A 25,942-nucleotide genomic window follows, 5' to 3' on the forward strand; every position below is an offset into this window, starting at 1 on the left:
GACCAGTAGCAGTCACTCACCCCTCTCCATCCAGCCTCCAGCCCCTCGGCCTAACCGACCCCTAACCTGCACTGCGTCTATAAATGTGTCTGTCTCTGTCTTCGTAAATTTGCCTATTCTGGACATTTCACATAAATGGAATCACACAGCGTGTGGTTTTAACATTTGGACTTTTCGAGCATGTGTGTTTAGAGCTGATTTTTCATTCGTCTGCTTTCTACTTGTTTCAAACTCTCGTCACTAAGAAACTTAACAGTGGTTACCTTCTGCAAACCGAGGAGGCAAAGCTGTTCTTTGCATTCTGTACCTTTCTGTAATTGAGTTTTCTAACCATGTACTTTTTCATTATTTTAAAAAATTATCAACAGAAGTTATTTGGACAGGGAGATTATGGGCCACTTTTACTTCTTTAAATGTCTGAATAGAAAGAAAAAAAAAAAACTGGTATGTTCTCTCTTAAAGACCAAACGCATGTAACATCCCCAAAGCCTCTTTTCCTGCAGAGCGTTGTGTTCTAACAGCACCTTGTGCTGACCTCAGTTATACGGTGCTCCTCACCCTGTCTGTTTGCAGTGGAGTTCCCGCACTGGAACTGAAATAAGTCTGTGCCCCATTTTTGCGCCGACGGTGGCCAGCAGGAGGTAGACATTGACGTTGAGTTTCTCCTAACTGCTCTGCCTGCCCGAGGACGTATTTTCCAAAATGCATTCTCAGGCCCCCACGTCCCCCATAAATTGCTGCTACCCTACTCTCTAGTCCATATTCTCAGTATAGCTTTTCATACTACAGAATTGGACATAGCTTTGTTTTACTTCTTCTATTGTTCTCTTCCCCCAGTAGATTGTAAGCCCTCTAAGGGGCTACGTCCTAGAGTCTTGGATCTCTGGCAGGGCTAGGGCTTAGGCACATGATATCCCATTAAATTTTAGGTACATTGGAGAATGCAAGACAATGTGTTGTCTGCATAATAATTGTAACAGGCTTTTACACTGTCTGTCTATATTTATAGAGAGGGAGCCAGGGCTCTTTAGTCAAGATAACTCAGAAGCTGTGGAATTGCAGGTTTCTTTGTATAACAATATTTGTTCTTGTGAGCAGTGTTCACATAAAAGAACAATGAAAAGCATAAGGAAGGATAGAGGTGTGTGATAAAGAGTTTTCAGAGGCTTGGAGTGGTAGATTAAAACACAGCCCCAAGTATTTTGTTTTAAATTTTTATTTATTTATTTTTGGCTGTGCTGGGTCTTCGTTGCTGCACGCGGGCTTTCTCTAGTTGCAGAGAGCGGGGGCTACTCTTCTTTGCGGTGCACGGGCTTCTCATTGTGGCCTCTCTTGTTGCGGAGCATGGGCTCTAGGCGCACGGGCTTCAGTAGTCGTGGCACATGGGCTCAGTAGTTGTGGCTCACGGGCTTAGTTGCTCCGCGGCATGTGGGATCTTCCCAGACCGGAGATCGAAGCCGTGTCCCCTGCATTGGCAGGCGGATTCTCAACCACTGTGCCACCAGGGAAGCCCAGCCCCAAGTTTATTTTAGAGAAAGAGTCTGTTTCTCTCCCCTTGAATGTGGGCTGATCTTGGGTGGCTTGTTTGATCAGTGGAATACAGCAGAAGTGAGCATCTGATAGGCCTCCCAGAGCCCTGAGTCGCCATGTAGTAAGTCCAACTACCACATGGCCCTGAAACTACCTAGAAAGGGGAGACAAGGCGAAGGACCAGCTAGGCTCAAGCCTCCTAGCCATCCCTGCCAAGCCATCACCTGAATGTTCCCGAGCATTTCCAGTGGTGCTGCATATGGGGCAGAAAAACTGTTCAGCTGAGCTCTGCCTGAATCCCTACAGAATTGTAAGGTAAAATGAAATGGTGGTGGTTTTAATTCACAAGGTTTTAGGTTAGTTATAGAGATAGCTGAAACACTTGGGAATGCTGTGCTTGTGGTTTAACTTTTTTTTTTTTTTCTTCAGTGTGATGCACTTAGAAACAACATTAGGGGATATAGGATTTTACTGCACCAACATCTATGAAGGTATGCTAGCCTAAAAAAGAAATACAATCTAGAAAATAATTTAAACTTTCTGTTTTTCTAGTTGACTTCTCAAAAATGGTGGTATACTCAAGAGCTCTCTTCGGAGTGGTTTTGCAACTTTATCTTCTTTTTTTTGACTTTTCCATCAGAATAGTCACTTCCATAACTGCTTCCTGGTAAGGCTGGACAGTTGGATAGGCTGTGACCCATTCAAATTCTTTTACTTCCTCTTTCTCCACTTGAGATTTCAGTAAAGTGGGAGCTTGGCGTAGAGAGTTTCTGAGCACCTCGTCGACCATTGCTTTGCTCTGTGAGTCCTCTCCCTCAAGTCATTCGATCTTGATGCCCCTTTGTTTCTTTGCCCAGGCCACCCTATGCTTTTTGGTCTTAGTTTTGTGTGTTTTCTGGATATTTTCAGTGTGTTCATTCTTCTCCAGTGTTAATACTTTGGGAGAAGGGATTTCATTTGAGATTCCTTGAGGGTGTAGTCGACACTTGTGGTCTCTGAGGCCTCTGGCTTGTTCGGCTCAGTATACATGTTTCCGTATCTGGTTGTCCTTTATTGTATATATAGTCCATGGCACAGATGTCAAGTGGCTGTTAGCCCTGCAGGGCACTCTTACACCACGTCCCAGCTAGGGTCTCGTAATTGTTTCATGTCTTCCTCTTCAAGCCTCTTCCCCTCTCCTCCCCCTGCATTCCCTCCTAGTTGAAGACTGTGCCTTAGACATCCTTGTAAAAACAGAAGCAGCCCCTCAGGAACACCGTCCTCTTCCCACTGCAGGAACAACCCCGTGCATCTATCCTGGACTCTGCCCTCCTGCCTTTACGGTGGAAACAATGCCCCTTGGCCTATCAAAAGCCAGTTCTTCCAGCTGTGCTCGCGGAACTTCAAGAACTTGAATTTACCACGATCAGATTCCCTTTCCTGCTTCAAAATTTCCCGCCTACTGGATCGCTCCATCAGCATAAAAATACACTTCAGTATATATCATCTTCAAACAAAAAAGGAAAGCTCTTCCTTTACTGCACATCCCCTTTTTTACTCCCCTTCACAGCGTAACTTGAAGCAGTTGCCTCTCCACTTTCTCGCCTCACGTTTTCCCTCAATTCTCTTCAGTTCGGCTTTCACCCCCATCGCTTGTCCGAGACTGCTCTCATCTAGGTCACGAGTCATCTCGTTTCTGTCCCTGTCATACTTGACTTCCCAGCAACATTCTACAGTGGTGACCACTCTCTCCTCCTTGAAATATCTTTCTTTCTTCTGGCTTTCAGGCTATAGCCAAGGGCATGTGACTAAGGCTATCTTGGACCCCCTACACTCTTCCAGCCATTAGCTGAACGTCCGCAAGTAACTGAATAGCCCCTCATTCTCTTCCTGCCTCATGGCCACCCCCTCCACCGGCTTTGCTGGTTGCCTTTTAAATGTAATGTAGGAAGATGCAGCAGAGAAACTGTCACTTAAGATAGAGCACAGTCACACTCAGGCTTCCTTGGACGAGGACAGCCCTGATCATTCAGGAAGTGAAGTGCTGTGTGTCAGGCACCGGTTTGGAGTGGGAGTCAGGGATGAGCGAGCCAGCTGGGCACACAGGCTGCCCTGTGCTCGCCTCAGCTTCACCTGCCTGCTTGGCATCCCTGCTCGACTCTTCCTCCAGAGCGCTTCCTTCCGTTCCCCCTTCTCAGTCCTGTCACTTCTCAGTTCAAAACGCACGCCCCGCCCCATGGTAGCAGCCTGTAACTAGCTTCCCTGAATCCACACTTTTCTCCCTCTGTCCCCAGCCCCATCAGACCGATCACACATACAGCAGCCAGAGTGATCTCTGTATTCCATAAATCTGAGCACATCGCTTTCCTGCACAGAAACCTGGGATAGCGTCTTACTGCTTTCGGGAGAAAATCCCCAATTCCAGTATGGCAGCCATAAGCTGGTTCCTGACTGCGTCTGCAAACAAGCTTCTCAAGCTGACTGCTCCTTCTGCTGCAGCCACACTGACTTTTCCTGTCTGAGTATTTTCACGTTCTTCCTTTATATACTCCCAAACACGTAATATAGCGGCTCTGACTAGGGTTTTTTTTTTTTTCTTTTTTTCTCTTTTCTTTTGCGGTACGCGGGCCTCTCACTGTTGTGGCCTCTCCCGTTGCAGAGCACAGGCTCTGGACGCGCAGGCTCAGCGGCCATGGCTCACGGGCCCAGCCGCTCCGCGGCATTTGGGATCCTCCCGGACCGGGGCACGAACCCGTGTCCCCTGCATCGGCAGGCAGACTCTCAACCACTGCGCCACCAGGGAAGCCCCTGACTATGGTTTTTAGGTTTTAGCCTGTGTCACTTCTTCAGACCTTCTACGTACTCATTCAAATAAAATCCCATCTTTTCGTGATACTTCTCACAATCTGTGGTAACTATTTAATGTCCACATCCCTCACTGGACTAAGCCCTAGGAGGCTGCGGGTGTTTATTTTGTTCAGTGCTGTCCAGTCAGCACCACTGTTGCTCAGTGAACCAAACAGTACAAGCAAAGCATGCTCCCTTGAAATACCTGGGCCCTTTTTAACTTGGTGATAAATTCTTATGATTCTATTACTGGCTCCAGAGCTCATGGTAAATGTATTTCCTCACCTTCATCTTCTTTTCTCATGGGGACTGGGAACCTACTGCAAACCGAGGGTCTTGAGTATTTTTGGCCCAGGCCAATCTAGAGGAGCAAAAAGAGAAATTATACAAGGATTTGGAGAAAGGTTTTGGGAAACGTGCTCTGGTATGAATGGTAATGGGAGTTGATTTGAGACTCACTTTTCATTATGTAGCAAAAGGCATTTCTGTGCTTCAATAGGCAGGCCTCCACAATATGTTTAACTTCTTCTATCTTTCCTTGAACCAAGGAAGGAGGATCTCTGATAAAAGCATAAACAAAGAGCCAAATTGTGTTTGAGGTTGAGGCTGTCCTCAGTACATTCATTTGAACACTGGAGAGGGGAGGCTGAGTTGCTATTTCAAATTCCACACACCATGGTAGAAAAAAGAACTTACCTTTGATGAGAAATTTGAGATTCCAGAGTTGGTAAGTCCATTTTAAGTTCAGTTATGCATAAGGTGATTAATGATAAATATAACTGATAAGCTATCATTAATTTCCAATAATAGCTATCTAACTATAACATGTTTCATGATTCTTGTGAAAGGTTTACATTTTAGATAGATAATAAAACAACTTGACGGCAAGAAAGAGTTGTGGGTTTTTTTTCTTAATTTAATGCAGAAGAATAAGGCAGAGACATTTATCACTTAAGACGGAGCACAATCACATGTAGACATCCTCAAGACCTCATCTCTTAACCTGCTCAGTTAGCAGATAGGTTCTCTGTTTAGCCATCTGGGTCATAAATATTGTTGCTCTGACTTAGCAGCAAAAGGGAGGGATTTTATAACATGGAACTAGAAAAAAACAAAACTATATTTGCTGTTTAGGTAAAGTTAATTTCTCCAAGACTCATTTCTGCTTTCATATTTTTCTTTCCTAAGCAATTCTTATATTATTTCCACAGCAACATTTATAGAGTTTACCATACTCTAGGCATTGCACTAAGAACTCAAATGGATTCTTTTACTTAATCTTCCAAACAGCCGTATGAGGTAAGTACTTGTTATCCCCCATTTCATAGCAAAGTGGACTGAGGTCAAGAGAGGATCAGTGACTTGCTGAAGGTCCCATGGGTTGGTTTCAGAGGCAGGATGTGTGCCTGTGTGACTCCAGAGCACATAATTTTCTTTCCTGTGCTACACCCATTCCCAGATAGGTGAATCTTCTCCTGCCTTTACACAAAATGTAAGGACAGTAATACCTACTGCTCTTCTGCACTCAGATCCAGCCGTTCTGAGTCTGTCGCCAAAGGCGGGTGTGAGGGTGGGATCTGCACTGCCGGTTGATCCTTCCGCAGCCCCCCACTGCCCCTTCTCCTCGGAGCACCTGTGGCCACTTCCGCGGCTCTTAGGGCCCCATGCTGTTTATCTCTGGTGTCTTCTGTTTCAGCCATCGCCCTATCAATGGCCAGTTTCACAAACCACATCTCTGCCCTTCACTCTCTTCCTCTCAGCACGTGCTCTCCTAAGCTGCTCTCCCAACGCTCATCTCTCATTCTCTATTCTGCCAAGTCCTGTTTTCCAGCCATTAAAGTTTCTGGCCCTCTTTCAGCCTTTCAGCTACCTACTGTGGATCCTTCAGGATGCCTTGGTTTGATTTCTAGGGCAACCAGAAGTAGTCACAAGCTTTTCTGTATGTGTCATCACTATCCTAGATTGAGACTACTGGGAGGTCGTAGGTGAAGACATCTTCTGGCTGGCAGGGAATGAGCTTCAGCGTGAGCTGGGCTAAACGGCTGCAGACAGAGAGCAGAAGGGCCTGTGCTTCACACGCACAGGTGTCCCAGCTAAAGTGCAGTTAGAGCATCTTCCAAGGCAACGGGAGCATCCTTTTTTTTCTTTTTGGGATATATATTGTGTATCTTCCATGGAAATGGAACCCTGGAATCGGTGGAGAACCCTGGAGCGGGTCCTGCACACACACTCACAGTAGTGGCAGGAGGTCGGACAAGTGTGCAGGTGGCCCAGTCGTGGGGTCTCATCATTACTTAGCTGGCGTGTCACTCAACTAAATACTGCTCCTGCTATGAAGTTGTGAGCTTTGATACTGTTTAGTATACTTCTATACTATATAATTATGTTCATAACTGGTCATTAAGCAAAAAATACACCAGTGTTGAAATCACATTAATGAAAATGACTGCATATTCACATCAGGAAAGCCTGTTCACCATACATGTGAGCGGCATCCACTCGAACAAAGTGCTCACATAGCCCACTATGATGTCTCTAGTTCTTTAAAAAAATGTGAAAAGGAGAAAATACAGTGATTAATTACAACCTGGCTTATTTAGTAGGAATAAAATTTACCCCTTCCAAAATGTGCTGCTTGTGGAGACGAGCTTGAAACTGTAGCCCCAAACTCAAATTCAGAAATAAATGAGTTATAGAAGTAAATATGGGTATTTTATGCTTAAAAAAAATCAAAGAATTTCAAACATCAAGTCATGACAGTGGTTTCTATTTTCATACCAAAGCACTGAATTCTCTTTTTTTTAATACATCTTTATTGGAGTATAATTGCTTCACAATGCTGTGCTAGTTTCTGTTGTACAACTCTGTGAATCAGCCATATGCACACATATATCCCTATATCCCCTCCCTCTTGAGCCCCCCTCTCACCCTCCCTATCCCACCCCTTCAGTCTACATTTTAATATCAGGTGCTTCCCAAACCAAACAAGATACCATTTTAAAACTGATCAAAAGTCATGCTGCTCAGACGTGAAACTTATGTGATATTAATTCCGCCAAAATGTTTATAACACCTGGGACCTGACAGCATCATACTACCACACATTCCTAATAGTCACTGACTATGAGCCAGGCACTATGTGAAGGACTAAAAGTCAATGTCTTATTTATCATCCCATGAAAACAGAATAGAAAGCCTCTTTTTTTTTTTTTGATAAAGAAAACTATGCAATTCTTAATGTGAGCCTCTCTTTAAGTAAGGAATCAGCTTAATTAAAACACACAAAGACAATCATGTGGACCTGAAAGTACTTTTGAGTACTATGCTGTAAAGTTTCTCTTTCCTGATAAGAGAAACTGGGGGGATAAAGAATATAAGCCAGGGAGATAAACAAAAACCTCTGATAGCCAGTTAGGTTGAAACAAACGCTGAGCAAGACTACACTTAGCCCAAACATAAGCAAAGATGGCTTGAGTTGTGTTTCTCCACGACAAATATAAAAAGGACACTTTGCTAACAAGTATCTTCTTATATACCTAAATTTTAACCCTTTGTCAAAAACCATGGAATATGTTTAAATAGTTATATGAGAAGTCCTAGCTGGAGGAGGAGATGATGATGCTTTCTGAACTGAAATGATTGTGAAACCACTTCTCACGTCACTGAGCTTGAAATAATCTTCACAGTATAATCACAGATTAACTGCTGGCACTGGAAGCAGCACCTTGCCTGCTGTCTCCATTTTGCAGGAGTTTGAAAACAAACTAAATAAAAGTGCCTCTGACAGTATCTGAACATAAAATATGGACATTCCAACCACACCCTTGAGGTAATGTTATTATTCTCCCCATTTTCCAGGAGAGGAAATGGTGGCTAAGAGAGGTAAGAAATGTGTTCAAGGCCACACAGCAGCCAAGTTGGAGGCTGGAACTTGAAAGTAGATGTCTAAACTCAAAGCCTGTAGTCCTAAGCACCTGCCATACCACCTAACCTCGGAATACCGGAGAAGTAGAAACACAGTCCTTACCTTTGTAGACTTTACAGTCCAATTAGGGAGGCAAGAAATGTATGCAAGAGCACACGCATGATGTAGTGGTATAAATGGGATGCTTAAGTGTGGAGGGAAAACAAAGGGCAGGAGTCATTAGCATGAGATGGGGTGCAGCAAGGAGGGCTTCTTGGGGAGCACATTTTGAGCAGTGGCAAAAATGGAAGATACTCCTGAGACCAGCCAAGCAAGGGGTGAGTCAATCAGAGTGGTTAACCAGAGGAGGTTGCACAGGCAGAGTACAAGATGGATGCTGCGGGCCAGAATATAGAGCACAGTCTGTGGTGAGGAACGCAGTGGCCAGAATATGACGTGGAGGAATTTTGATGATTTCCCAAAACAAATAGAGAACTATGAAATTTTGTTAACAGGAAAGTGCTTAAGAAGAAGTGGCACCAGAGAAAAGATCCTGAAACTGTAGGGACTAGAAGCAGAGAAAAGTAGAGAATTGAGTTGGTCCAGTGAGGAAGCACTGTTCAACAAAAATAGAATGTCAGTCAGAGATGTAATTTAAAGCCATCTAGGAGTCACATTTTAAAAAGTAAAGAAACAGATGAGGTTAATTTTTGTGATATGTATTTATCAGGATGTCAGGATAAAATATATCCAGGATATATGTACAAAATATTACATTTCTACACTTAATCAATTTTAAAAGCTTTACACTGCTGTTTTTTAAAGTAACAATTTTTTTTTAGAGCAGCTGTAGTTTTACAGAAATATTGATCAAAGAGTACTCTTTTCCTCCAAGTTCCCCCTGTTATTTATATCTTGTATTAGTGTGGTATATATATGAATCAATACTGACACACTATCATTAGCCAAAGTCCATAGTTTACATTAAGGTTCACTTTTTGTGTTGTACATTCCATGGATTTTGACAAATGTATAATGACAAGTGTCCATAATTAGTACACCATACAGAATTGTATTGGACCTAAGTTTTCAACTCATTTGGGTATATACCAAGGAGCACGATTACTGGATCATATGGTAAAGGGTATGTTTAGTTTTGTAAGAAACTGTCAAACTGTCTTCCAAAGTGGCTGCACAGTTTGCATCCCCACCAGCAACGAATGAGAGTTCCTGTAGCTCCACATCCTCACTCGTATTTGGTGTTGTCAGTGTTCTGAATTTTAGCCATTCTAATAGGTGCATAATGGTATTTTATTATTGTTTTAATTTGCAATTTGCTAATGTGACATGATGCTGAGCATATTTTCATATACTTATTTGCCATTTGTGTATCTTCTTTGGGAGGTATCTGTCCAGATCTTCTGCCCATTTTTAATTGGGTTGCTTATTTTCTTATTGCTGAGAATTTTAAGAGTTCTCTGTATGTTTTAGGTATCATTCCTTTATCAGATGTTTTGCTAAGATTTTCTACCAGTCTGTGGCTCATCTTTTCATTCTTTTAACAGTGTCTTTTGCAGAGCAAACATTTTTAATTTTAATGAAGCATGACTTCATTTCTTCTTTCATGGATCATGCTTTTAGTGCTCCATCTAAAAAGTCATTGCTAAACCCAAGGTCACTTAGATTTTCTAAGTTATCTTCCAGGAGTTTTTAGTTTTGTGTTTTACATTTAGGCTTATGCTCCATTTTGAATTATTTACTGCAGGTGGGTGCCCAGTTGTTCCAGCACCATTTGTTAAGACTATCCTTTCATTGAATTCCCTTTGCTTCCTTGTCAAAGATCAGTTGACTATATATAACTGTGTCTACTTTTGGGCTTTCTACTCTGTTCCAATGATCTATTTGTCCACTCTTTCACCAATACCACACTGTCTTGATTACTGTAGCTTTGTAGTAATTCTTAAAGGCTGGTAGTGTCAGTCCTCCAACTTTGTTCTCCTTTAACACTGTTTTGGTTATTGAGTCTTTTGCCTCTCCATATAAATTTTGGAATCAGTTTTTCAATATTCACAAAATAACTTGCTAGGATTTTGACTGGGATTAGAATGAATCTAAAGATCGAGTTGGGAAGAAATGACATCTTAACAGTATTCATCTTCCTACCAATGAAGATGGATCACCTCTCCACTTATTTAGATCTTTGATTTCTTTCATCTCAGGTTTATAGTTTTCCTCATACAGATCTTGTACATATTTTGTTAGATTTATACGCAAGTATTTCTTGTTTTGTTTTTTTTTTTCTGGTGCTAATGTAAATGGTATTGTTTTTACTCTCAAATTCCACTCATTAATTTCTTGTATATAGGAAAGCAATTTACTCTTATATATTAACCTTGTATCCTGCAACCTTGCTATAATTGGTTCTTAGTTCCAGATTTTTGTTGTTGTTGATTCTCTGGGATTTTCCATTTGGCTAATCATGTCATTTGTGAAGAAAGAAAGCTTTATTTCTTCCTTCCCAATAGAAGGAAGAAATTCCTTGTTTATTGCATTAGCTAGGACATCTGGTATGATGTTTAATAGGAGTGGTGAGAGGTGGCATCCTTGCTTTGTTCCTGATCTTATTGAGAAAGCATATAATTTTTCACCATTAAGAATGATGTTTGTAAATGTTCTTTACCAAGTTGAGGAAGTTCCTATATATTCCTAGTTTGCTGAAATTTCTTTTAATTGTCATAAATGGGTATTGGATTTTGTCAAAGGCTTTTTCTGTATCTATTGATATTATCATATGATTTTTCTTTTTTTAGCCTAGTAATGTGATGGATTACATTAACTGCTTTTGTCATGTTGAACCAGCCTTGCATACCTGGAATAAGTCCTACTTAGTGGTGGTGTATAATTCTTTTTACATTGTTGGACTCCATTTACTAGTATTTTGTTGAGGATTTTCACATTTATGTTCATTAGAGATATTGATCTATAGTCTTCCTTTCTTGTAATGTCTTTGTTTGGTTTTGGTATTAAGGTAATGCTGGCCTCATAAAATGATTTAGAAAAGTCCCTTTGATTCTATTTTCTGGGAGAAACTGTAGAGTTCATGTAATTTCTTCCTTAAATGCTTGGTAGAATTCACCAGTGAACACATCTGGGCCTGATGCTTTCTGTTTTCAAAGGTCATTAACTATTGATTCTATTTCTTTAGATACAGGCCTATTGAGATTATCTATTTCTTCTTGTGTGTTTTGGTTGATTGTCTTTCAAAGAATTGATCCATTTCCTCTAGATTATCATAGGTATGAGCATAGAATTGTTCAGAATATTCCTTTATTATTCTTTTAATGTACATGGCAGCAGTAGTGGTGTCCTTTTCTCATTTCTGATACTGGTAATTTGTATTCTTTTTTTCTTAATTAGCTTCACTAGAGGTTCATCACTTTTTTTTATCTTTTCAAAGAACCAGCTTTTGGTTTTATTGATTTTCTAGATTGATTTCCTGTATTCAATTTCATTTATTTTTGCTTTAATTTTTGTAATTTTTTTTTTTGCTGTAATTTTTTTCTGCTTATTTTGGGTTTAATTTGCTCTTCTTTTTCTCATTTCCTGAGGTAGAAGCTTAGATTACTGATTTGAGGTCATTATTCTAATATATGCATTCAATGCTGTAAGTTTCTCTCTAAGCACGGCTCATGCTACATCCCACAAATTTTGTTAAGTTGTATTTTTTCATTTAGTTCAAAATATTTCTAAATTTCTCTTGCAACTTCCTTGACCCAAGTGTTATTTAGAAGTGTGCTGTTTAATCTCTGGTATTTTGGACTTCTCCAGCTACCATTCTGTTATTGATTTCTAGTTTAATTCCTTTGTGGTCAGACAGCATAGTTTGTATGCTTTCTATTCTTTTAAATTTGTTAAGACTTTTCTTTTCTTTTCTTTCTTTCTTTTTAATGGTCCAGAATGTGGTCTATTTTGGTGAATGTTCTGTGTAAGCTTGAGAAGAATAGGTATTCTGCTGCAGATGAATGAAGTATTCTATAGATGTCAGTTATATCCAGTTGACTGACGGTCTTCAGTTCAATTATGATCCTGCCTGTTGGACCTGTCAATTACTGATAGAGGGGTGCTCAAGTCTCTGTAATAGTGGATTCTTCTATTTCTCCCTGCAGTTCTATCAGTTTTTGCCTCACACATTTTGGAACAGTGTTAGGTGCATACACATTAAGGACTGTTATGTCTTTTTGGGTACTTGACCCCTTTATTATTATGTAATGCTCCCTCTACATCCCTAATTTTCCTTGCTCTAAAGTTTACTTTATCTGAAATTAAAGTAGCTACTCGAGCTTTCTTTTGATTAGTGTTAGCACAATATATCTTTCTCCATCCCTTTAATCTGTGTTTTTATATTTAAAGTGGGTTTTTCTGTAGATAACATATAGTTGGGTCTCATTTTTTAATCCAGTCTGATAGTCCTTTTTAAAAAAAATTAATTTTTGGCTGTGTTGGGTCTTCGTTGCTGCGCGCGGGCTTTCTCTAGTTGCGGTGAGTGGGGGCTACTCTTTCATTGCGGTGCACGGGCTTCCCATTGTGGTGGCTTCTCTTGTTGCAGAGCATGGGCTCTAGGCGCACAGGCCTCAGTAGTTGCGGCTCGTGGGCTCTAGAGCGCAGGCTCAGTAGTTGTGGCGCACGGGCTTAGTTGCTCCGCGGCATGTGGGATCTTCCCGGAGCAGGGCTCAAACCCATGTCCCCTGCATTGGCAGGCGGATTCTTAACCACTGAGCCATCAGGGAAGCCCAGTCTCTGTCTTTTAATTGGTATATTTAGACCATTGATGTTTAAAGTGATCCCTGATATAATTGGAGTGATATCTACCATATTTGTTACTGTCTTCAATTTGTTGCTCTTGCTCTGTTTTTTTGTCTTCCACTCTTATTCTGCCTTCTATGGTTTTAATTAAGCATTTTATGATTCTATTTTTTTCTCCTCTGTTAGCATAGCAATTATACTTTTTTTGCTTCTTTAAATGGTTGCCCTTGAGTTTGCAGTATACATTTACAACTAATCCAAATTCTTTTTCAAATAACTACTTTACAGGCAGCGTGGGTACTTTATAATATTCCTAGTTTCCTACCTCCCACCCCTTATAACGTTGCTTCACTCATTTCACTTATCCATAAACTTGCACCCTGTACAAGTTGCTGTTATTAAACCATCTGTTATCTGTCAATTAAGATTCTGAAAAATTTGATTTTACCTCCATTTATTCCTCCTCTAATGCTCTTTTTATAAAGTAGGTCTGAGTTTCTGACGTATATTACTTTCTGTCTTTCTGGAGAATTTCTTAACATTTCTTGCAAATCAGGTCTAGTGAGGACAAATTCCCTCCATTTCTGTTTTGTCTGAGAAAGCCTTCTCTTTCACTTTTGAAGGATAATTTTGCTGGATACAGAATTCTAGGCTGGTCTTTTTTTTCTTTCAATACTTGAAATATTTCACTTTCCTTTCTTCTTGTACGGTTTCTAACCAGAAGACTGACGTAACTCTGATCCTTGCTCCTCTATAGCTAAGGGTTTTCCCCCCTCTGGCTTTTTTTTCAAGATTTTTGTTTGTCTTCGATTTTCTGCAGTTTGAATATGATGTGCCTACATGCAGACTTTTTGGCATTTATCCTGCTTGCTGTCTATACTGCCTCAATTTAAGAATTCAAGTAAATTTAAATAAAAGTTGTTTCCCTGTCATACTATTCACATTTTATGTGCTCAGTAGGCACATGTGGCTAGTGGCTACCAAACCGGAGAGCAAAGGTCTAGACAGTGGAGGGAAAGGGTCTAATCTGAGGTCTCTTGGCAGTGAGTGCCCCACAGAGGAAAGCATCTCCTAGGACTCTACCACCACCACCAGTACCTGAGACCCCTGGTGCTCCTATCTACCTCCCTGCCTCTGCTCATAACACAGCTCTTTCCTAGTGTGTCCCTCTTCTCTGTATTTAACTGTCCTCCCCACCACCCCCCAGCTTACTATCTACTCACAACACGTTCTTCAGAAGGAAAGAGAAACACATTTCACTTTAATTCAAGAATCACGGGCCTATCACCATGCAGAGTCCTTCACATCATCAGTGCCTAGGACTGAACCTCACTCTTAAGCTTTGCAAACTCAACTTCACATTCAGTTATATAAACTATGTTAATGGAACCAAACATGCTAGTGTTGCCAGCATTTTGTCAATCTATTACTGACAATTTCATAAATAAAAGGATGTTCTAATAGTGCCCTCTTCCAGCTCCCCCCGGCCCCCAAAGATGGAAACTAAATGAAACTTTGCACTATTTTTCTCATTTGGGCCTGGAAGATGAAAACTTTGTGCCTAACCTTCAGCAAAATAAACACATCTAGGAACTATTGCCCTACCCATGTCCAAACCTAGTATTTGTTGATCTCTTTTCTTCTTCTTCAATTAATTTTATTTTTAGCACCTTTTCCCCTGCCTATTTGTCTCTTACTAGTTGTGTGATCTTAGGCAAATTATTGGCTTCTCTGGCCTTTGTTTCCTATGTTGTCCAGGAAAGCACCAGAAATAGTCAAATCTGTTATAATGAACAAAACGGATGAGGTCTGTCTTAAGAACATGGGTACTGAGATCTAGTAAGGGGCCTTTAAATCTAAGGATTGGAGGAGCTGGATAAATCTAAGGTCCTCCAGCATGCTACATAGCTATCCTTAGGTTCTTTCCCATTGTGTGAGGCACAGCTGATGCGTAGTGATATGACAGGTCACTCTGCCACCAAACCTCTTAAATAGGCACATATCCAGCATAGTGGACCTTAGGGTCAAGAATGTTGAAACTGACTTCAAAAGTTTACCTGCTTCTCCAAGTTACATGATTTCACTTTTTTAAACATAAAAAGATAATCAGCTTTATTGTTGATGGGAAAAAAATATAAGGACAGACAGGCTTAAATTATCTGTGCATACAGAATTAAAGAATAAGGAATATTACCTTGTTGGAGGTACTCACTGAAAGAAATCTTTAAGTCTTTAAGAAATCCCCTTTAAAATAGTGGTTGCAAATTGGAGGCTCATGCGCTGAATTCAGCCTATATAAATGTTGTTTGACATGTACAATTAAAAAAATTCTTTTAAAGTAACATTTCAAAACTGTACGAAAAAAAAATCTGATTTCTAGCTTCTTTTTTTTTTTTTTTTTTGCGGTACGCGGGCCTCTCACTGCTGTGGTGGTCTCTCCCGTTGCGGAGCACAGGCTCCGGACGCGCAGGCTCAGTGGCCATGGCTCACGAGCCCAGCCGCTCCGCGGCATGTGGGATCCTCCCAGACCGGGGCACGAACCCGTGTCCCCTGCATCGGCAGGCGGACTCTCAACCACTGCGCCACCAGGGAAGCCCTCTAGCTTCTTTTTAAAAGTTAGGAAAGTCGCGGGGGGTGGGGTGACGGTGGGATGAATTGGGAGATTGGGATGGACATGTATACACAAATATGTATAAAACGGATAATTAATAAGAAACTGCTGTATAAAAAAATAAATTTCAAAAGAAGAAGTCGTAAGATATGGTGGCACTAGGAACAAGGCAGCAACTGGCTCTGACACTTGTTTCCTTTAAAAGAGTGAAGTGTTCAATTCACTTACCCTGCCATCCACAGAATGCATGTGTACTCGAACCTACGGGACATTTAAGTGAGTGCTTGCTGGTTTGGAAGAAGCTAGAATTGGCTAGGACGGCCTGAAATGGTAACTTTGGAACTGAGACCTGCAGGATCTAAAAAGAGGGTGATCACAAGCTCTGTGCCTCAGTCTCCTTATCTGTAAATTAGCGCTATCAACGCGCAGTTGTGGGAAGGACTGGCGATGAAGTAACGCAACGGGTTGGCTCGAACTCGGCACCAGAGCGCACGACTACGATCCACTAATCCTGGGAGGCCCCCGGACCCAATACCGACCGGGCCCCCCGGCGCTGCGACGCACCGCGCCGGGCCTCGCTCTCCACTCCTCCCCGCCGCGGACCCCAGCGCTCCGCAGAGGTCGGCCCCGGGGCGCCGAGAGGCGTGGTCGGCCTGCGTGGACCTGGCGGCAGCCATGGCCTCGGTGGTGGAGTACAAGGGACTCAAGGTCGGCTACTACTGCGGCTACTGCGACTCCGAGGAGGGCAAGGCGTCCTGCGGTGAGTGGTCCGGTCGATGGAGCTGGTGCGGACGCCTTACGTCCAAATCCCCGCACCGCCCGCCGCGTCCGGGCCCTCGCGAGGGAACACCCAGGCCCTGCTCCCCAACTCCCGCTTTCCTTTCCCACTCGTTTCTTCCCAGACCGTTGTTCTTCACGTTTCGTCTCTTGGTCTCATCCTCACCGAAGATGGCGGTCCTTCTCGGAGAAGGAGCGGAAATAGCGGAAGGCTGCTGCCCTAGGTTAAGATGGCGCGGGCGGCGTCAGCGCCGAGGGGCTCGGGCGAGGGCCGGGCTGTGGGCGCCCGGGCGGCGCGGTGCATTGTGGGGTGGCGGCGGCTTTGGGCTGGGCCGCGTAGCGTTTGGAGGGTCGGGGCTATGGCTTCCTGGGCCGCGCTTTCGCCCAGCATCGTGGAATATTTCGAAGGCGAGGATTTCTACCGCTGCGGCTATTGCAAGAACGAGTCGGGCAGTCGCTCCAATGGTAAGCGGGCCGGGCTGGCGGGCGGGGAAGGGCGCCGCGGCTTCGGGGCTCGGCGGTGGGCCGGTGTCCTCGGGGGTCGCGGCGCCCCGGGCCGACTGGCTGGAGGGACGCGCCCAGCCCCTGCCCAGCTGCTGTCTCGTGGAGCGAGTGCGGAACGCGGCTCCCCCTGAGTGCAGTGGCTTTCGGAATTAAAAACGGACCTCACCTTTGATTGAGCAGGGAAGCTTCTAGATGCTCATTCTTCGCACAGGTGTTCGGACGTGCGAAATAATTATTGTCTCGCAGTAGCCAAGTGTGGAAATAGGTGTCCATCATCAGTAGGAGACGGTTAAGTACCTGGTGGCACGCCTGCTGGGGAGCGCTGTGGCGTGGTCGGTTACGGGGGCTGACCTGTAAGTGCTGATGCTGCTGTGAGGGTGTCTCCGAGGGTCAGGGCAAAACGCGGGGTGCAGGACAGAGTGTCGGGTGGTGCTATTGGTGTAGAAAACGGTGTGTGTGGAAAACACACGTGCGCGGGCATCCGTGGATAAAATGTCTCTGGAAGAATATAGAAGAAACTAGTGACCGTAGTCGCTGCTGGCGAGGGGCCCTGTTGGTACCGAGGTGCTTGAAAATTTTACCAGGTGTTTGGGTGCCGTGTCATTTCTCCACCCACCTCGATGACGACGACAAAGCCAGCCTACACTATCCTTCCCCCCCATGATTCAGTTTTCTTTTGGAGGATTTCTTGTTTGTAAACAGAACATCATGTTTATTTCCTGCCGTGTCGTGTTTTGGCAAAAGTAGACACTTATTTTAAAGAATAATCTAGCATTGTGGAAAATGGGATGTCCATGAAGATGTAAATTGGGGTGGTTTCCGTATTAAAAAAAATGTATGTCCTACCGTAGGGGAATGATTTGGGCGATTATGGTGTGTCCGTTTACTCGCTAATTAAAAGTGTTTATTAGGTGCATCTTGTGGGTGAGCGGGGGTAGAGTGTAGTATAACGCAGTCATTAGTGACGGTGATGAAGATGAGTTAACGTGAAAAAACAGAGTCTTGGGTTAAACGGAGAACATAAGCAGGATGCAAATAACATATGTGACACGGTTACAGCTCTGGGCGGAGAAAAACCCAAATGGTGACAGTGGTTGCCTTAGGGTATTAGAGATTTTTCCCTTCTCTCTTTCAGAATCTTAGTATTGTGATTATAATATGTATGTAGCAAATACTTTATATTAAACATGTCTAAAATTAATATTAGGTCCTTAATTATTTTTCTAGTAATTTTAGTAAGAGAAAATCGATTAATATAGATGTTCTCTAAGTTCTGTGGAAAAAACCTACTTTCAACCTTTTTACTTAGATAACTGTAAATTTCTGTCATCTCGATTTTAATAATAATCTTTACTATAGGTCACCCCACCTATGGGGTAGGTAGGTTTTACTATTCCTATTTTACAGATGAGGAAATTGAACCTCATGGAGTAACTGGGTGTTAATGGGTCTCCACCAGGCTTCTGGACATTTCTGTTGTACACATGCCTGTGCTTTTCTCATTACGCCCTGCTCTCTCAAGCCTATCTTTATCTTTACATACTGCTGGTGCAGTTTACTGTTTACAAGAATAAAATTCACTTTTCTTTACCATTAATTCAGTGTTTTTTCATAGTCTTCATTGTTTTCATGGTTGCATAATTATTTCATCTTATTGATAACATCACAGTCCCTGTAATCAAGTTTCTGTTCCTAGGCATTTGGATTACTTTCAGTTTTTATACTTAAAAGGAACATTGCTGTATATTTACTTTTGTTCAGTGTGTAAGACTATGGTGTAAACAAATAAAAATCAGGAGAATTTATATGCACAAGAAAACATTTGCTTTCTAATTCTTCTAAAGAGACCAGGGTATTAAATTATTGGGGATATTATTATGACTTAAAGGTGTGATGTAATTTGATTGTAGTGAGGACCTAAATTTATGATGTCATAGAGACTGTTGACTAATCCTGAATTGCATGTGATCGCTTTGTGTGCTTGATTTTTAAACTTAAGATAAATACATCATGTATTTCATTTGTGTTGTGTATTGTGTCAAGCTAACAAGTATGAAGTACGTGCAGACTTTCATTTCTCCAATATGAGCTGGATTTTTTTTTTTTTGCTTCAGTTTTCATATTTTAAAGATAATGCTTTGGATTTAAAAAAGTAAAATTCCACCTGCTGTAATTAACATGGCACTTATTTTTCAGGCATGTGGGCACATTCCATGACTGTACAGGATTATCAGGATCTCATAGACCGAGGATGGCGAAGGTAAAGGTCCTTAATACAAAGATAGTTCTTTTTTAAAAAAAAAAAAAATTGTTTATTTATTTATTCATTCGTTTGTTCATTCATTCATTCATGGCTGTGTTGGGTCTTCATTGCTGCACGCAGGCTTTCTCTAGTTGGGGTGAGCGGGGTCTAGTCTTCGTTGCAGTGCGCGGACTTCTTCTTGCCGTGGCTTCTCTTGTCGCGGAGCATGGGCTCTAGGTGTGCGGGCTTCAGTAGTTGTGGCGCACGGGCTTAGTTGCTCCGCGGCATGTGGGATCTTCCCAGACCGGGGCTCGAACCCGTGTCCCCTTCCTTGGCAGGTGGATTCTTAACCACTGTGCCACCAGGGAAGTCCCCTCTATGGTATTTTGTTATAGCAGCTCAAGCAGAATAAGATACTCCCCCCTTCCCCTCGTCCCACAAGATTATCTAAACCAAATTGCAGATATCATGTCATTATACCTGTATTAAGTATGTGTTTCTAAGAAGGATTTGCTTTCTTACCATCTCCACAATATCATTACCATACTTTCCAAATTTAATAATAATTATTTGACGTCACCAGTTACCTAGTTTTGATTAGATTTTCTGCTCGTCTCAAAAAATTCTTTTTTATAGTTGGTTTATTTGAATCAGGATTCCCTTAAGTCCACACGTTGCCTTTGATAGCTGAGGTTTTTGGGCAGCTGTTTTTATGTAGATGATTCTAGAATAGCTATTAGGTAAGGTTCCTTACGTAAGTATGAGCAGTGTTAGGTGCCCTGTGCCAATACTCCCCAGAAGTCATGGGATTGAGCACAGTAAATGAAACTTCACAGCTTTCCTTAAACGTAATAATGGGGCCCAAAATGAAGACAGATATAGGCCAGATGTTGAAAGACTTCGTGTGCCATGGTAAGGAGATTTTGTGGTTTTTTTTTAACGGTACAGGGGAGCTATTGAAGGCTTTTATGTCAGAGAGAAAAGGGGTGGAATTTGTGATTTGGAAGTGATCATTCAGATAGCAGAGAGGTGTCTGAGCGGGTGATTCTGAAGGCAGGACCATTAGTTCCAGAGATTATTGCGGTGTCCGTGTGTGAGGTGGTGAGGACCGCTGTCATGGTCAGTAGCAGTGACTGTGTATCAGGAGATGGATCGGATGGATCATAAGACACATTTTTGAGGCATTTTGGAAGTAGATCGCTTGCTGGCAGGATATGGAGGTGCATTAGAGGGAAGAGTCTAGGAGGACTCGCAGGTTTTCGGCTCGGGAACTGAATTCCTGTGTGTTTGCTAGGGCTGCCTTGACAAAATACCACAGATTGGGCAGCTTGAGCAAGAGAAATTTATTTCCTCACAGTTCTGGAGGTCGGAAGTCCGAAATCCAGCTCTCTGCAGCTTTGGTTTTTCCTGAGGCCTCTCTCCTTGGTTTGCACCTGGCTGCCTTCTTGTGTCCTCACAGGGTCCTTTCTCTTTGTGTGTGCATCCCTAGTGTTTTGTTTATTGTTCCTTTTTGTGTACAATTTCCTTTTCTGATAAGGATACCAGTCAGATTGGATTAGGGCACATTTAAATCTGGACAAAATTCAGCTCGTAAATGTATGACTCTGCATTAACTGAGATCCAGAAGGCATGGAAAGGATTAGATTGGTTTGGGGGTTCCTCGTGCTGGTGTCCATGGAACCCCCAAGTGTGGATGTCATAGGCAACAGCACACATCAGTCCCACAGCATCCTGGACAGTTTTCTCTGACTGCCCTTTTGCTATTGAGGGTGGGTGGTAGATCGAGGCATGGAAGGGACTGCAGATGCAGGTGAGAGGGTAATTGAGGTGATTAACCGTGGAATACATATGTAAACGTTCAGAAAAGAAAAACCTGGACTCTGGTCCTTGGTATACCCACGTTGCAAGATCATTTAGCTTATGAAAAGTAACTAAACCTAAATGTTTTTACACTGTTGATTAGCTTTTTATCGTAATTAATTTTGTACTCCTGTACTAATCGGCTTTACTACATAAGAGAAATGTGTACAAACTTAACAAAACTATTTTATAATTTTAGAAGTGGGAAATATGTGTACAAACCTGTCATGAATCAAACATGTTGTCCTCAGTACACAATAAGGTAAGAATTTTGATTAATATATTCTATTAATATGAAGATTGTGTATAATTTTTTAGTAGACTTGCTTTTTGAAGTGTCTGTTTCTGTCTAGGTAAACATTCTTCATAAAGAAAAGCAAACAGATTTTTTTCTACATACTCATACTATATTCATGTGCCTATCAATAGCTTTTAATAATACTGTTTGGTTTAGATATAAATATGGTATAAAAAATACACTATTTAGCAATCTAGTCAATAATATGTGAAATATTGGGAGAATATTGGCAAATACTTAAATTAATTTTAGATATCAAATTTTTATCAGTTTAGCTTATGGCTTTGCAGTTCTCTGGTGTGTTGACAACAGTTGTTTCATTCAGGCAATGCCACAGGATCCTATATAAGTGGGAGGAGGGCTGATACTTATCTGCGTCTATTCAGAGTCTAGTTTTCTTCACTGGAAAACTCGAACTAAAAGTCTGTTTTCCTACAGAGTGTTTGCTTGATTTTTCTTAATATTTTGTGTTTCCCCTGTGCCCCCCTTACTCTGCCCTAACATGGGAGGATTTTTCCCTTCTCTGATTATGAAGGTCCTCCTCTTCCCCTCCCTCTTCCCCTTCTTCTGGTAGAAAATAGGGAAGGTACGTTAACATTGTGAGGCATATGTCTGCAGTTTCAATGTGTATGTATACTCTAGATAAAAACACAAACACAGTTGTGTCCATCATGCTTGGCATGTCCCCACAGCTGTCTCCCTTAATTACTCTTTTTTTTTTTTTTTCCCTTAATTACTCTTAACTTGTTTTGGGGTTGTAGACTGTTTTGAGAATTTGATGGTTGCAGATCCTCTCTGCAGCAAAACAAAACAAGACAGGGAGCTGTATAGACAAAAATAATGTAACATCTAACATATTAGTTTTAGGGTGATCACTGACTTTGAACAATTCACTGCTTCCTGGTTAAGAATCCTTTCTCTTACATAATTGGTCAAAGGACTGGTACAATAAGGAGAAAAGATGGATGTCTGGTTTGCTGACAGCATCTCATTTAGTATAAAACGACAGAGTAGCTTTTTCAGCTTAGTGTTTATGAAGTGGTAACATCTTCAAAAACAGAAGTCATTTTCCTTCTGGTAACAATTTATTACTGGATTATGGCTGGGATTTTGTTGAAATAAGTCTGAAATTGATTGGCCTGAACCCTGAGAATCTCTATTCAGAAAAGGCCAATTTCAGTGGGTTAAAGAAAAAGATAAAAGCATTTATAATTTACTGGGTGCCTGTCTCATACAGAGCACCATTCCAGGTATGTTGCCTTTATGAAAAGGGATTCAGTTAACATTGCAAGAGAAAGTAATTATAAAATGTGACTTATTTAATAATTTTACATGGAATCAAACATTTTCTGAATTGTTATGCTTTTTTTTTAAACAATATACACAAGAGTGGAAGCTTTATTTTATTTTATTTTTTTTACATATTTATTTATTTATTTGGCTGTGCTGGGTCTTAGTTGCTGAGTACTGGCGGGATCTTTAGTTGCGGCATATGGGATCTAGTTTCCTGACCAGAGATCGAACCCAGGCTCCCTGCATTGGGAGCACAGAGTCTTAACCGCTGGACCACCAGGGAAGTCCCTGATCGTTATTCTTTATACAACTTTATTTTATATGTTGATCTCTTGGAGTCATTTTGCATATTCTTTTGGTTATTTTACTTTGTTTACTGCAGTAGTTACAGTGAGGCCTTATGTAAGGGCAAGGTGGTCTAGCCTACAACTTAGCTTCTTGGTAGGCAGCTGCTAGGACCTGTCCAGTATGTGAGTAAAAATGAGGATGAACTTCCCTGTCTATGGATTTTTTAAAAAAATTTTTATCAATGTTGTATATGCTAACAATTTAAAGAATCAAACAGTTCTGTAAAGCTTATTCTGCAAAAAGCAGTCCTCTGAAACCCTCCCGCCTGTCTCATGTTCTGTTTTCCCAGTTCAGTCACTTTCAGATCATTTAACTGATTCTTCTGGGTTTTCATCTCTATCTTTAAGTGACATGCTTATATAATTATAATACTTGATTTTTAAAAAATTGGTTTTCTTCATTATCTCTGGGCTTCTCTCTTTGAAAGATAAGGATTTAACTTTATTTCAGCCCTCTTCCCCTGTCACATTCAAGCTCCTGTTTGTCCTCGTCCCAAACTTTAGAAATATTATCGTTTTGGATAGATGTAGTCACCTCATTGTGGCTGTGTAAGTAAGCTTCGCAGCTCAGCCGTGTAGTAGTCCATGATTACTTTCTTTCTCTTTCCCTGCACAAGTTTTTACTTTCCTGGTGTTGATTATTGTCATTTTTGTTTGCGTAGTCTTCTAGGTTCCTATTACCAGTTTATCTAAAAATGCTCCCTGAGAGGTGTAAATTTCCTCTTGGTATGTTTAGATGCTTCAGGTACGCTATCATTTTTATCTTCTTGATGAAAACCTCTTGTGGAATCTTCTGACCTGCTGTGATCTGGACAGGTTGCCTCTGTGCCTGATGCATCACTGTCTTCCTAGGATCCCTTTTTTACTGTCATCTTGAGGATTCTCTTTGGGTCTTGATTTGGATCTTATCTCTTCTACCCTCTTTCTTGTATGTATTATTCCTTCATTTTAGTGAAGCACGTCTTCTAATAGCTTCTTGAGAAAAAGTGCGTAAGAGGTAAGTTTTTTGAGACTTTGTCTGAAAATGTTTTCATTGACTACTCAAACCTAACTTATAGTTTAGCTAGGAACAGAAGTATAGATTGAAAATAATTTTCCTTTAGAATTTTGAAAGCTTTGCTCCATTGTTGTCTTACTGCGGTTGAGCAGTCCAGTGACATTCTGACTCTTGTTCCTTTGTCCAAAACATGTTCTTTCTCTTGGGAAGTTTTTTTGTCTTCAAAGTTCTGATGTTTCATAGTATGTTTGGCTGTGAGTCTGTTTTCATTCATTGCATATGGACTTGAGGGACCCTTCTTATCTAGGGGCTCCTCCCATCATGTCCTCCAGTTCAGGGAAATTTTCTTGTATTTTATTGATCCTCTCCTTTCCATTAACTTCTTTCTCTTCTCTAATGTCTTTATTCAGACATTGGAACTTTTAGACTGGTACTCTAATTTTTTTTTCTCTTCGGTTTTCCATGTCTTTTGGGAGATTTCCTCACCTTTATTTTCCAAGTCTTCTGTCTTCTATTTAACTTTTAATTTCTTCTTATTATATCTTACTATTATATTTTTACTTCTAAGAGGGATTTTTGTTCTTGGACTCTTAAATTTTTTGAGATTCCCTTCTTCCTGTATACTGTATGTCTCTATCCTCCAAGTTACTTTCTCCAGGTTTTTGGCACCTATCTTTGTTTTAGAGGCCCTCCTCAAGTGTCTGGTGATTCCAACCTTCCAGTGTTCCACTGGAAATTTTATGTACCCTGGTGGGTCTCGTTTACTGTGGGCTTTAAGTAGGGTGATCTGGCTAGCCTGTTCTTTGGGAGAATCTCTGAGGTCAGTATTTTTAGTTCTGATCACATTCTGGAAAGGAAGTATCATCTACTGATGTTCTGGGGCTGGGTTGGAGAAGTGGGTCTTGGAGGTCTCAACATTCAGCATGTATACTTCCTTTTACGCTTACTGTTTGCAGTACACTTCCATTCCTTTCAGCTGTGCCTGTATCCCTCAAGTAAGAGGCCTTATTTTTCCCTTTTCTGAAAAGTTTGCAGTTTTCTGCTGGGTTGTGTAGAGAGTCATATGTGCAGAGTGGGGGAGAGTATCAGATATATAAATCGCTTCCAAAACAGACTTTCAAGGGGTCTTCCTTTTTTCACTCTCATCTCCCAGGGTGTCAGGTATGGCCAATCCCTGAGACTTTTAGGGGTAATGTAGAGAAAATTGGATATTTTTTTGGCTTTTCCCACTTTTGGCTTAGGATTCGACTTTTCTTTGGTCTGCTAAGTCAGTTATCACTTGTACATCTGCTTTCTAGCTTCCAACATTTCTCCCATTATTTTTTTTTCCTAGTGGTTTATGTCTTTTTCTTTTTTTTTATAATCCTTTAACTGTACTTTTGTGAGATTTGGGGTGGGATTAGAGGCTACATTAAACCCTGTCCTATTATTCAGCACTGATTTTATTTCTTCACAGTTTGAGTTCACTTTTTAAATATTTATTTTGCTTTCCTAGGTGCCGACCTTTACAGTTTCAGCCATCAAAATCTCACAAGAAGGTTTTGAAAAAAATGTTGAAATTTCTGGCTAAAGGGGAAATTTCAAAAGGAAATTGTGAGGGTAAGATGAGATGGGGGTCTGAAAACTGTTTACCTCAAATAGATGTTTCTTTCCAAGGTTCTCACACTCAGTCATTTCTTAGATAGGGGAAGGAGGTCCAATACAGTCAGGTACTACTGTTACTCTGATGATGATGACTGCTCTTAGCACTGCTGTTACTGTTACCGCTGGCCCCCAAATCAAGGATATGGGGAATATATGCCAGGGAAAGTCTAGCTTGGGAAGAAGAAAGGACCATTTTAAAGATGTGATTTCCTGGAGTTTATTGAAATTTTAGTTTTCACAATTCTTTGAGAATTCTTAATTTTATTTGATCCTAATAATACCCTTATGAAATAAGTAGAAAGTGAT

The 25,942-nt window shown here is 41.3% G+C and overlaps 1 protein-coding gene across 11 annotated transcripts in view; it reads left to right on the forward strand.

Annotated features, from left to right (window-relative positions):
• Window positions 1-15,720: 15,720 nt before the first annotated feature.
• Window positions 15,721-25,942, forward strand: part of ATE1 (arginyltransferase 1) — a 156,687-nt gene continuing 146,465 nt past the window's right edge. For 3 of the 11 annotated variants that reach the window (XM_067709197.1, XM_067709195.1, XM_067709202.1), the window contains exons 1-4: window positions 16,736-16,916; window positions 19,152-19,215; window positions 21,257-21,319; window positions 25,488-25,591. In XM_067709197.1, the coding sequence (XP_067565298.1) occupies window positions 16,811-16,916; window positions 19,152-19,215; window positions 21,257-21,319; window positions 25,488-25,591 (337 nt within the window). In that variant the 5' untranslated portion in view covers window positions 16,736-16,810. Of the gene's footprint in view, window positions 16,435-16,733; window positions 16,917-19,151; window positions 19,216-21,256; window positions 21,320-25,487; window positions 25,592-25,942 lie in introns of those variants that run through there. The other 8 variants (XM_067709199.1, XM_067709198.1, XM_067709191.1 and 5 more) reach the window with 6 other exon arrangements.

This window comes from Pseudorca crassidens, chromosome 16 (genome assembly GCF_039906515.1).
Source record: "Pseudorca crassidens isolate mPseCra1 chromosome 16, mPseCra1.hap1, whole genome shotgun sequence".
Classification (NCBI taxonomy): domain Eukaryota; kingdom Metazoa; phylum Chordata; class Mammalia; order Artiodactyla; family Delphinidae; genus Pseudorca; species Pseudorca crassidens.